Source organism: Octodon degus, unplaced genomic scaffold, assembly GCF_000260255.1.
Source record: "Octodon degus isolate 3935 unplaced genomic scaffold, OctDeg1.0 scaffold00026, whole genome shotgun sequence".
Lineage (NCBI taxonomy): Eukaryota > Metazoa > Chordata > Mammalia > Rodentia > Octodontidae > Octodon > Octodon degus.
The window spans coordinates 8362855-8374828 of NW_004524602.1; the positions used below are offsets into that span (position 1 = coordinate 8362855).

At 39.3% G+C, this 11974-nt stretch overlaps 2 protein-coding genes across 4 annotated transcripts in view; one reads left to right on the forward strand and one right to left on the reverse strand.

The window, feature by feature from the left end:
- Positions 1–1868, forward strand: part of Calml4 (calmodulin like 4) — a 31496-nt gene extending 29628 nt beyond the window's left edge. For both annotated transcript variants that reach the window (XM_023712692.1, XM_023712694.1), the window contains one exon: positions 1838–1868. The gene's annotated coding sequence lies outside the window, so the exon portion shown is untranslated. The remainder of the gene's footprint in view (positions 1–1837) is intronic.
- Positions 1–11974, reverse strand: part of Pias1 (protein inhibitor of activated STAT 1) — a 156203-nt gene that overhangs the window by 20842 nt on the left and 123387 nt on the right. For both annotated transcript variants that reach the window (XM_004628786.3, XM_023712690.1), the window contains exon 8: positions 6864–6937. In XM_004628786.3, coding sequence (XP_004628843.1) covers positions 6864–6937 — 74 coding nt within the window. The remainder of the gene's footprint in view (positions 1–6863; positions 6938–11974) is intronic.

The window sequence follows — 11974 nt, forward strand, 5'->3', positions numbered from 1 at the left end:
TTTTTTTTTGGCAGAACTGGGGATTGAACTCAGGTCTTTGCACTTGCCAGGGAAGCGCTTATTCTACTGAGCCACCTCCCTTGCCCCCCATATTATTTTTTTTTTTAAAAATCACTAAATTTTAAAAAACTTATCTGACATCAGGCATGGTGATACACACATGCCATCCTAACACTTGGGAGGCTGAGGCAGGAGGATCTGAGAGTTTGAGGCCAACCTCTGCTATACACTGAGTTCAAGGGCAGCCTGAACTATATAGTGAGACCGTGGCTCAAAATCAATCAATCTGACAAAACAGATCCTCATTTTCATTAGCTTACTATCAGAGGAAAGGCTTAGCTTTGAATATCTTCATCTGGCGATTACAAATTTCCCTTTTCCTGTCATAAGACGCAATGGATATTTACATCATCTGCCTTGGGCAGCAGCTGCAGGACCCAGGGAGTCCAGTCCGTGCATAACACTGGTGCAGAAGCCTGGCAGACCTGATGGGGGCCAGTCGCAGAACCCAAGTGGACACCAGACGGCTGCGGGGACCTGGTGAGCCCAGCCCATGCAGAAGCTCTGCTGAGCTTCGGCCGCAACACCCCACCCCCAGTCTTGGGAGCCTTGGGTGAAGATGGAAGTAGAGTACTGCTGCCAACAAAGTGATTAACTGGTAAAATCAATGGATTTCCTGAGAGAAGACCCACCTTGGGCATGAGTGGCACCAAACAACGGGCGTTCCTCTTGAGTAGGGGGAGAAACCAAAAAGGCTCGCTGCTTCCTGCCTACCGTGTCATGAACTGTTTCTTCTAACACCCCTATTCCATGCCACTCTGCCTTGGAAGCAGCCAGGTGTGGATGAAACCTTTACAAACTGTAAACTAAAATAAACCTTTCCTCCTTTAACTTGTGGGTATAAGGTATTTTGTCCCATCAATGAGAAGGTAACTAAAAAGCTGGGATTATCTCTCTTAACCTAATAATACTAAAAATTCATTTATCTGTAAGAAAAAAGGAAAACACCTCTTTGAAAACTATTAAATGTGTTTCTAGTGCCACTACTCTTACCCTAAGAGTGTTATAACTGATGATGCTGGAAGATAAAACACTTTGGGTAGAAGTTTAATCCAGCTTATATCAAAAAGACTCTGAAAAATCACAATAAAACATGTACCTTTTTCCTGCAAAAACTAGGAAGTATGGCATTAAGAACAATTTTATAACTGTTCATAAATAAAAGGCTAGGGCACCCCCCCACTCCAAATTATGGGTATTTGGGCTACAGGACTGGGTCAGATCCTACAAAGCAGATTCTCAAAGATTTCTCTGGCTCTTTTCCTAATAAATCAGAACCAAGAAATTCTCAAAAAACTAAAACAATTTTAATTGTTTTCCTTGCCTTTGGCTAAATGTCACACAAACAACAGAGACTCATTTATTTTGGGCTCACTACCAGACCAATTCAAATGCACAGTGAGAGCACATGTACATATCTCAAAGGGAACTAGCCCCCTTTATTATTCTACAAATGTGATATACAGACATACTGTCATTGCTAATATTTTATTTTTGAGTAAAAACATACCTAAAACACATAGCCTTACCCTTCCTGAATAACTATAAAGGGATTATTTCTTTAGCCAAGTATAAGCTCATGAAGCTTTTTATAATTATAGATTACACATATAATTTTTATTTTATAATCTGAATTTTCAGAGCACATCCCAGGTGAAAAGGAACTACTAACACTGTTGGAACTGTGGAGAAATGGGGAGGAGGGGACATAGGAAAAACAATTTCAAAGTGACTCACTATAATTAAGAGGTGCCGGGGCAAAATTTAATTAACTTTTTTTTTTTTTTTTTTTTGGCAGAACCAGGGATAGAACTCAGGCCCTTGTGCTTGCCAGGGAAGTGCTCATTCTATTGAGCCATTTCCCCGGCCCCTGTAATTAACATTTTCAAATAGTATAGGGCTGAATACTTTAACTAGAAATACCAAAATTGTTCCTCAAATGAAACGTAGGAGATTTATACTGCAGTGCTTATTTATTTGAATAAATGCTTCATACCAATGGTAAGTGCTATAAATATCAGACATATTAGCATAAATGTAAAGTTATAAAAAGAAATGCAGACAAGTAAGACTTGCCAGTGATTTGAATGGAAAATGAAGCTCACATAGTTTTAAAACTTATCACAGTCTCTCAATCAGCATAAGGTGAGAACCAACAGAAGGGGGGGCAGCTAAGTCAGCATTTGGAAGCCGCAGGAGGGCATGTTTATGCACATGCACATGTATATATACACATAAAGCTTTTCCTTCTTCCCATTCTATTTCTCTGGGCTTTGAACCAATTTTGTACATGTTAAAAACAAAACAAAAATACACTAGTTGCCTTTATAATACTGGCTGTTACCTAAACACTTACTTGATTAGTTAAAGAATTTTCAATAGGATATAAAGCCTGCAGCTTCCTTGGGGGCCGGGGAGATGGCTCAGTGGAATAAGCGTTTCCCTGGCAAGCGCAAGGGCCTGAGTTCAATCCCCAGTTCCGAAAAAAAAAAAAAAAAAGCTTCCTTACCAATAGAATGGCCATATAAAGAGTAAGAAATTATAAGGACATGAAAATATGTGCAAGATACATATTTGGTGTGGTGGTTTTTATTCATTCCATCATTTTTTTTTCCTGTTAACTTATAGAAGTTTTACAATTAGCTGGAATTCCTACGTGATTATTCCTCCTCCTAAAAAAGGTCTTTTTTGGTTTTGTTTTGGAGACAGTCTTTTATTTCTTTTAATGTATTTAGTACAGGGGCTCACTACGCAGCTTGGACACATAATGATCCTCTTGTTTTCAGCCTCCCAAGTGCTGGGGTTACAGGCGTGCACCACCACACCTGGTCTAAGGGGCCTGTTGAGTGTACTTGAGTGGCATCTGCCAGGGATCAAACCCCAGTCCTTGCACTCGCCTAAGCAGGTGCTTAGTCTGCTGAGCTATCTCGCCGGCCCTGAAGACAGAATCTTGCTAGTTTAGGCTGGCCTCAAACACATGGGGATCCTCCTGCCTCAGTTTCCCAAGTGCTGGGATTACAAGCATGAGCCACAATGTCTGGAAAAAGGTTTTGTTTTTTTTTTTTAAAAATTATTCTTTTTTTTAATTTTAATTTTATTTTATTTGTGTGTGTGTGTGTGTGTGTGTGGCCAGCTTAGCCCACCAGGGGGCAGCCCTGGCTGGCCTGTGGTGCTGGGGGATTGAACCGCGGTCCCTGTGCTTTGCTGAGCTTGTTCTAAGTAGGTGCTTTAGACCACTGAGCCATCTCACCAGCCCCTGGAAAATGTTTTTTTTTTAAAAGAGCTATGTCAAACTACATTATAAACTAATTCATGAGTTAATAACTTTTTTGTATTATGTTTAAGGTCTAATAAATTATAAAAGACAATATAAGATAAATAAGATTTGATTCCTCTTTAAACTTTCTTCAAGTAGACTGGGCATGGTGGCACATGCCTATAATCCCAGCACTTGGGAGGCTAAAAACAGGAGGATCACTATGAGTCTGATTTGTGTAGTGAGATCCTGTACTAAATACATTAAAAAAAAACCCCAACCCCCCCCCCAAAAAAAAAAAAAAACAACTTTCTTCAAGAATATAGCAACTAATTTTATGTTCTGGTCTTATTTTCTAATCACAAATTTTCTTAAAAATAAATGTTTTGTGACAATTTTGATTTGCTTATTAGAAAAAGTACAGTAACTTCAACTGGGGACAATGGCACATGTCTATAACCCCAGCAATTCCAGAGGTTGAGGCAGGAGGATCACAAGTTCAAGTTCTGCCTAGGCAGCTGTGGTGGACTGCCAACACAGTTGGTCAACTTGTAACACCCAGCTGAACTGTACAGTGTGGTGCTGGGCGCAGGGGGCCCACCTGTGGATTGCTGCCAACAACATAAAAAGGAGAACTAGAGAGAAAGAGGTGGTGCTGTTGTTTCTCCTGGAGATGTGTGTTGCACTGGTTCTCCTGATATTATTTCAGTTGTTGTGTCAGAGGAGCTCAGGACTTCTTTGTCAGGATGGCTGCAGTTCACTTTGGGGGAGGCTCTGATCCTTACTTTGAGAATCGCTTCTTGGCTCCAGAGAGGAAGATGGGAGTGCTGTTGATTCTCCTGGAAAAGCTGGTCACACTGGTTTTCCTGATATGAACTCGGCTGTCCTCGTCGCTGAGGATGGCTGTGGTTCTCTGTGGGGGAGCTCTGGTCCTTACCTTGAGCACTGCTTCCTGGCTCCAGGGCAGATCCCCAGCCTGCTGCCGCAGACCCTTCACTGGGCTTATGTGGACTTTCTGGCTTCTGCCACTGACCTATGGGCCTTGCCAGCACAGATCCATGAAAAAGACTCGCATGAGACATTGTTGTGGGCACAAGGCCTCTGTTGGACCAGTGGGGGGCATTGCCATGGCTTTAGGTTTTCAGGTGAACTTGCGTAGGTCACTGCCGTGGGATCCAGGTCCTCAGCTGCATTCTTTGGGTCTCTACTGTGTGGACAGACCTCCTGTACTCTTTTTTTGCATTTGACTCTTTTGGTGACTATCATAAAATGATTTTATAAATTATGTGTCCTGTATTAATTCCCTTCCCTTGAAGACCCTGACTACAATAGCAACTTCCTGAGATCTTGCTTCAAAAAATTAAAAACGGGCAGGTATGTAGCTCAATGAGAAGGCAGTTCTTGGTTTGATCCCCAGTACCCAAAACCAAACCAAACCAGCAAAAATCTAGTAACTACATCATCATCTGAAGTTAGTAGGATTTTAATATCAAACTTTTCAAATCAGGCCTGATAATGCAGATGAATCAGAAGCAGTTGTGTCTTTGATTCTTTGGGCTTTCCTTCTAATTTAAATATAATTAATTAATTATAAAAGAAAAGATAGGGCCAGGGGCACAGCTCAGTAGAATAAGTGCTTGCCTGGCAAGAGCAAAGACCTGAGTTCAATCCCCAGTTCTGCAAAATAAATAAATAAAAATAAAAGATAATCAAAATGTCAGAGCAATCTATTATTTTTCACTTATTTTCATAGGAAAAACATATTCACATACAATCCCTATTTGGTGTACCTAATGAGTTAGTTGAAAAATAAACCTGAATAGTATTTCTTTTTAGTTTTGCTTTTTGTGGTGTTGAGGACTGAACCCAAGGCCTTTTGCTGAGCTTTATCCTTAGCCCTTTATAATTTTATTTTATGAGACAAGTCTCCATAAGTCACCAAGCTGCCCAAACTAGCTAAGTTGCCCAGGCTGGGCTCAAAGTTGTGATCTTTCTGCCTCAGGCCCCGGACTGCAGAGAAATACAGGCATGCGCCACTATGCCACGCTTAACAACATGTATTTTTGAAATGTATCCTCCACAGATTTAACAATTTCTTTAAGTCTTGGGACCATATATTAATTTCAAATAAATGGCTGTTGTTTTAATTTGCATTTTACGGAAGGCTAGTGATGTGGAGCATTTTTTCATATATTTATTCGCTTCTTTAATTTCATCCTCTGAGAAGTGTGTGTTCATCTTGGATGCCCATTTCTGGATTGGGTCTTTAAATTTTGGGGTCCTAATATTTTTTTAGTTCTTTATAAATTCTAGAAAGCAGCTGATTTTCACTTTTTTTTCTGGTTAAACAATACACAATGACTTCAATTATTTCAGCTGACTAGACTAGTTCTTTTTATCTTTGTCTTTTTTCTTTCTTTTCCTTCTTTTTTTTGACAGCAAGTTATACCTGTTGGGGGCCTGCCCCTTAGCTCAGTTCTTTGAGTGGCTGCTTCAACAAAGCTGTCAGGCTCAGGTTGCTGTGGTTCGATCCCCACAACTCAAGCCAGCCAAACCTGCCCTGAAGGCATTTGGAGAAAAAAGAAAAAAAGAAAATTCTTAAGTTATACCTGTTATAGCAAGTATGCAGTCGGGCTGGTCTTGAATTTACTAATAACTCTCCCTGGCCGTCCTCAAACTTGTGCTGGTCCTCCTGCCTCAGCCAGAGTGCTGGGACTGATTCCAGGGTAGACTGCCACATCCAACTTAGAACAGTTTCTAAATGATGAGTTTTTATAGCTGTTTTTGGCAAAAGGACTAAATAATTATGGCTAGATTTTTATTCAGAAGATAACATCATTTTATGTGTTTGCTTTTGATTTTTGGGATGGGTCTACAGGGTGTTCAGGGTCTCACTACTAAATCTTGGATTTGTAGTGATCAGCCTGTTTATAGCCTCCAAAGAGTTGGGATTACAGGCACACCCCACCACGCCCAGTCTCAATTGCCATCTCAGCGCCTCCCAGGACAGGGTGGCACAGCAGGTGCACGGGGATCAAACCCCTGGCCTCTGCACCTGCTTGTAGGAGCTTTAATCCATCCAGCTATTTGGCTGGCCTTAGAAGATAACATTTTTTAAGGTGAAAATTTTATAAGTACTTCAAGGCTATAAACATTCCTTGTTTTGTGATTTTTACACCTAAGTTTGTTTATTTTTGTATTTTAGTACAGGGTCTACAGGGTCTCATTACATAAGGATCCACCTGTGTTCAGCCTCCCAAGAGCTGGGATTACAGGAGGGGGTCACCACGCCCAATCTCAATGGCCATCTCAGCGTGCCCCTGGGGCAGGGCCAGCATGTTTAAAAGATAGTGATTAATCACAGATAATATTTAAGTCTTACTAAATGTAGAGAATTTAGATGCCAAAGCCTATCTTTTGATAGTTTTCTCTTTTTTTGTAAATATAAATAGGAATATTTTGATATTAAACTGTATTATTTCTCAGACACTGCAAAAGAAGAAATACACATTAAGCTTTCTTGAAAGCAAGGAGCGGCAACACTTACTGGACATAGCAGAGAAACCCTTAGGCTGGTTGTAGCAATTTCACTGTCTGGATCCGCAGTCAATTTCTCTTTAACTGAAATTCATTGAAGAGAAAACAAAATTAGAACAAGTTTACTAAAGGTACATTATTGATGCAACATAAAGACAGAGCTGAAAATAGGAAATGTGTTTCAAAAAGGAAATAAAACAATTTGCTCAGTTATTTCCAAATTGAACAGAAAGATAAAACCAATTATGTGATTTATACTTTCTTCTTTTTTTAAAAAAATTTTATTTAAGTGGGGGGGCAGCTCAGCCCACCAGGGGGCGCGGCTGGCTGGCATGTGGTGCTGGGGGATCGAACCGCGGTCCCTGTGCTTTGCTAAGCTTGTTCTAAGTAGATGCTTTAGACCACTGAGCCATCTCACCAGCCCTATACTTTCAATAATAAGCAAAAAAGCAAAAGAATTGTACACCTACAGGCTATATTTTCTGTAGTACTATTTCTTACTACTTTTTAATCACATACATAATTACTTGAACTCTGCATTTATTTACATATAAATTAGTTGTGCTATCTTGGGTTAGGCAGTATTTTCCTTCGGCTTAATTTTACTTAGAGTAAAACTTAAGCAACTCTAGATAATCTCTTTTTAGTTCAAATTGAAGTTTGGCTCTTAGGAAAGGAAGCACAACTTTACTTGTCATGGTTGTTCTTTTATTCCTTTACATATCTCAGCTGAAATACTGAGGCATCAGCTCCTACTTCTGAAAACTTCAGTCAACAACCACAAAACAGGAAATGCCTAAATGTGATATTCTAATAATTTTAGGAAGTAGACTACAATAACTTTAAAGTCTAGACTGTACAGGAAAGGGTGGTGGACAAGATAAAGTGGTTGTTCACATACGTGGACCGCAGAATTCAGGGCTGTGGCACAGCTAGGTTTGATTAGATTTTTTTTTTTTTTTTTTTCCGGAATCAGGGATTGAACTCAGGCCACTGCGCTTGCCAGGCAAGTGCTTATTCCACTGAGCCAGCTCCCCGGCTCTAGGTTTGATTAGAGAGATAGTAACAGTTAAAAAAAAAAAAAAGAGAGAGAGAGGGAGAGAAGAGAAAAAGTTCTCAGATAAGAGAGATTTCAGAACAGATATCTTAAAAAAAAATAGATAGCTACTGTGCTGATAACTATTTGTGAGAAGAATCCTGCCTTCACTAAAACATGGTGCCCAATGTTTTGCTTTTTTGAACTACTTCCATAAATTAGTGGACTTCAACTAAGACACATATTAAAACTATCTTTAGAGCATTCTACTATATAACTGCCCAATGAATTAGAATATGGAAGACAGACACAAATTGGTGTCAAATGAAAAAAATCTTCATGGCCTGAAAATTCCAAATTTAAAAAATTTTATATATTTTATGAATTTCCTATTCAAAAGGTGCAAAATCCTAGATTTTTTGTTTGGAAAATACAGTCACCCTAAGGCTATGCTAAATAAAATGTAAATTATGAAAAGTATGCATTTTCTATTATATACTCAATTTTCGTTGTCTTTCTTATAGGGATATACATTCAGATGATGAATTTTGACTGGAGTAAGAGAAACCCAGGGAGCTACTAAAGCCCTGTCTCTGGGTGTGTCTGTGAGGTGATTCTGGATAAGAGTGACAGGAGATCTGATGGACCAAGTAGAGGAAGATCCGCTATCCATAGGGATGGGCACTATCCAAGCAGCTCAGGGGCATAGAAAGAAGGAACAGACAGCAGAAAGCCACCTTTTCAATGCCTGCTTGGCTTCCAAGTCCTAGGACTCCCTCTGCTCTTGGACATCACAGCTCCAGTTTGCCAGCCTCTCTCTGGAATGCAGGGCTTGCATGAGTGGCGCCAAGGGCTCTCAGGTCTTCAGCATCAGGCTGAGCTATACCATGACATCACTTGGCCTGCAGCCTCCAGGTTTGTACTCAGCTATGCTTCCTGCTTTCCTGGTTCTCTCCCTAGCAGATGCCACTCTTGGGACTTCTCAGCTTCTATTAGTGTATGAGCAAATTCCCTATTAAACCCCATCTTGTTTATTTTTCTCTGTATGCCCTGTTGCTTCTCTCTAAAGAATTCTGATGAATATCTAAGCATTCTGCATGCCTTCACCAACCACCTAGCAGGCATCCCTCTTATACACAGCAATGGGAATAGTGATTGACACTGAACTCTGGGTGTCTAAGCTTCCACTTAAAGGGAAGTAAAAAGAACCAGGATGTGTTGTGTACACACACCGAGTCCCCACCATGAAAGCAATCATTATGTACTGCAAAGATGGACTAATAAAATTTTTAAAAATTAAAAAAAAACCTTCCACTTAAGCAAAGCAATGCCATAGACCTTAATAACAGCTTTAAGAAAACCAAAGCTCAGAGGTAATTAGGGAAGAAATTGAAATAGGAAAGGCAACTTGAGGTAACAGTTCAGAAACAGCACAGAGAGCCAGGAAGTGTTACTAGCTTTAGTTAAGTCAGTTAACTTTACATCTTAAGTTTTAAACTCTGGTAAATAGATTAATAGTAGCTAATCACATATTCTAAGGGTTAATATATGTAAAATGTTTTAAAACACACATTATACTTAATAATTATTAGATATTGTTACCCAAGATAGAATGTAGTTTGTAGTTTTACATTCTCTGAAGTGAATTTTCTGAAGTTATTTTAGAATGCTTGCCAATTTCTATTACACAGAATAGAACACTCTCTCTTTCCCACTGTAGACCCAATCCTGATCAATCTTCTAAAGACACCTTTAGAGCTCATACTAAGGTTTTGGCTGGTTTGGATTAAAGTTAAAGGTGAATTTAGAGAACAGGTGTTTTTTTTTTTTTTTTGCGAACCAGGGATTGAACTCAGGCCCTTGCACTTGCCAGGCAAGTGCTTATTCTACTGTGCTACCCCCCCACCCCCCGCCGAACTACAGTATTAATGACACCTAGTCCTCTGATATATTAATAAGGTATCTCTCTCCATTTATTCAAGTCTTAATTTTGCTTAGCAATTCTTCAGTTTTCAGCATACAAATCTTGCACATACTTTATACAATGTACACCTAAATATTTTTGGCTATCACTGTAAATTCTTATTTGAATTTCCAATTATTTATTACTATTAAAAATTCAGGGCCGTGGGGCTGGTGAGATGGCTCAGTGGTCTAAAGCACCTACTTGAATTGAAACAAGCTTGGCAAAGCACAGGGACCGCGGTTCGATCCCCCAGCACCACATGCCAGCCAGCCCCGCCCCCTGGTGGGCTGAGCTGGCCACACACACAATAAATAAATGTAATAAATAAAAATAAATAATTAAAAAAAAAATTCAGGGCCGGTGAGATAGCTCAGCAGACTAAGTGCCTGCTTAGGCAAGCACGGGGACCAGGGTTCAGTCCCTGGCATCACATGCTGCGCCAGCCCTGTCCCCAGGCACACTGAGCTGGCCAACAAGACCAGGCGTGGTGGTGCACTCCTATAATCCCAGCACTAGGGAGGCTGACAGGAGGATTACTATGAGTCTGAGCTGTGTAGTGAGACCCTGCACCAAATACAATTTTTTTTTTTTTTTTTTTTTTGGGGGCAGAACCAGGAATTGAACTCAGGTCCTTGCGCTTGCCAGGGAAGCGCTTATTCTACTGCGCCATCTCCCTGGCCCCCAAATACATTTTCTAAAAAAAAATGCAGTTCATTCATTTGCCGTACTGACACTGCAAATACAAATCTGGTCTAAATGTACAGACTCCCAAGCCAACAATGTACAGCTTTCTTCGTCCTCCATGCTGAGAGATATAAAAGCTCAAGGGCCAAATAATACCAAATGTATAGGCTTCAAAAACCACCTAAGTTAAGGGCATTCACTAGTTTTAATTAAGATACATCTAGAACACTGACAAGTAATCATATACAATAACGCCAAGTAAGTTTTTTTAAAAATAAATTTTAGTGGAACAATTCTGAAAGGTACACCAGAGGAATGGCAGATTATTTGCACTGTCAGTAATGAAAAGGTGTTAATACACTATTGGACTTTTTGTTTTTGATTCAGCTTGTACCCTAGCTGAAAAACCTCAACTTATAATCATGACAGTGGTATTGTTTTAAGTGTCTACATTCTTTCTAATAAACTGCTGGAAGACTTTTGACTGTCCTTTAAGTGTTTTACTATAACTTCATGTATCTATCATTTACTGGAATCAAGTTTCTGCTTTGGAACAATTTGGGGCTATTCCTCTAAAAAAAGGCTTGCCACGTTACAGGAAAACTTTTTAAAGTGGATCTGTAATCAAAATTGTAGATGCACTTTGCAGCAGCTAGAAAAGGAAGTGTTGTGATTGACTGAAATAAAACCAAATGTGTTGTCCTTAAAAAAAAAAAAAAAAAGCAATTTATTTTTATTATTGACCATATATTCTCCACACATGCAAACCTTAGTTCTAGTGGCTGTTTTAGAGATGCTTTGAGATTTTTTTCCTCACATATTCAACAAGGTCATCTACAAAATAAAAAATATTTTGTCACTTTGAATCTATATTATGTTTTTGTCTTTTTGCGCTTGCTAAGATCTCCAAGGCCATGCTGAGAGCAGATCTCATTGCCTTGTTCTTAATCTTAGGAGCATCCAATTTTTGACAATTATAATACTGACTGTAACCTTTCTGTAAATACTCTTTGTTACATGACGGCAGTTTCCTTCTCTATCCTGCTGAGAGTCTTAAGAACTGATGAGTTTGGTCAACTGCTTTTTCTGTATCTACAGAAATGATTACATGATTTTTCTTTTTCAGTTTGTGAAAAAATAAATGACACTGATTGACTTTTGAATGATGAGTCAACTTAGTATTCCTGAAATAAACCAATCTGGCTGTGATTATTATGTTACAAATTAGATTTCCCAAAAGGTTAGAGGACTCTATCGGGCTACCATGATATACAGGTCAATGGAAAAAGAAGAGAAACAACATATTCATACATGGTTAATCAGTTCTTGACGAAAGTGTCAATGTAATTAAATGGAGAAACCAGTTTTTTCAATAAATAGGGTTGGAACAAGTGGGTATCTATGAGAGAAAAATGGTCTTATCTTGTACAATACA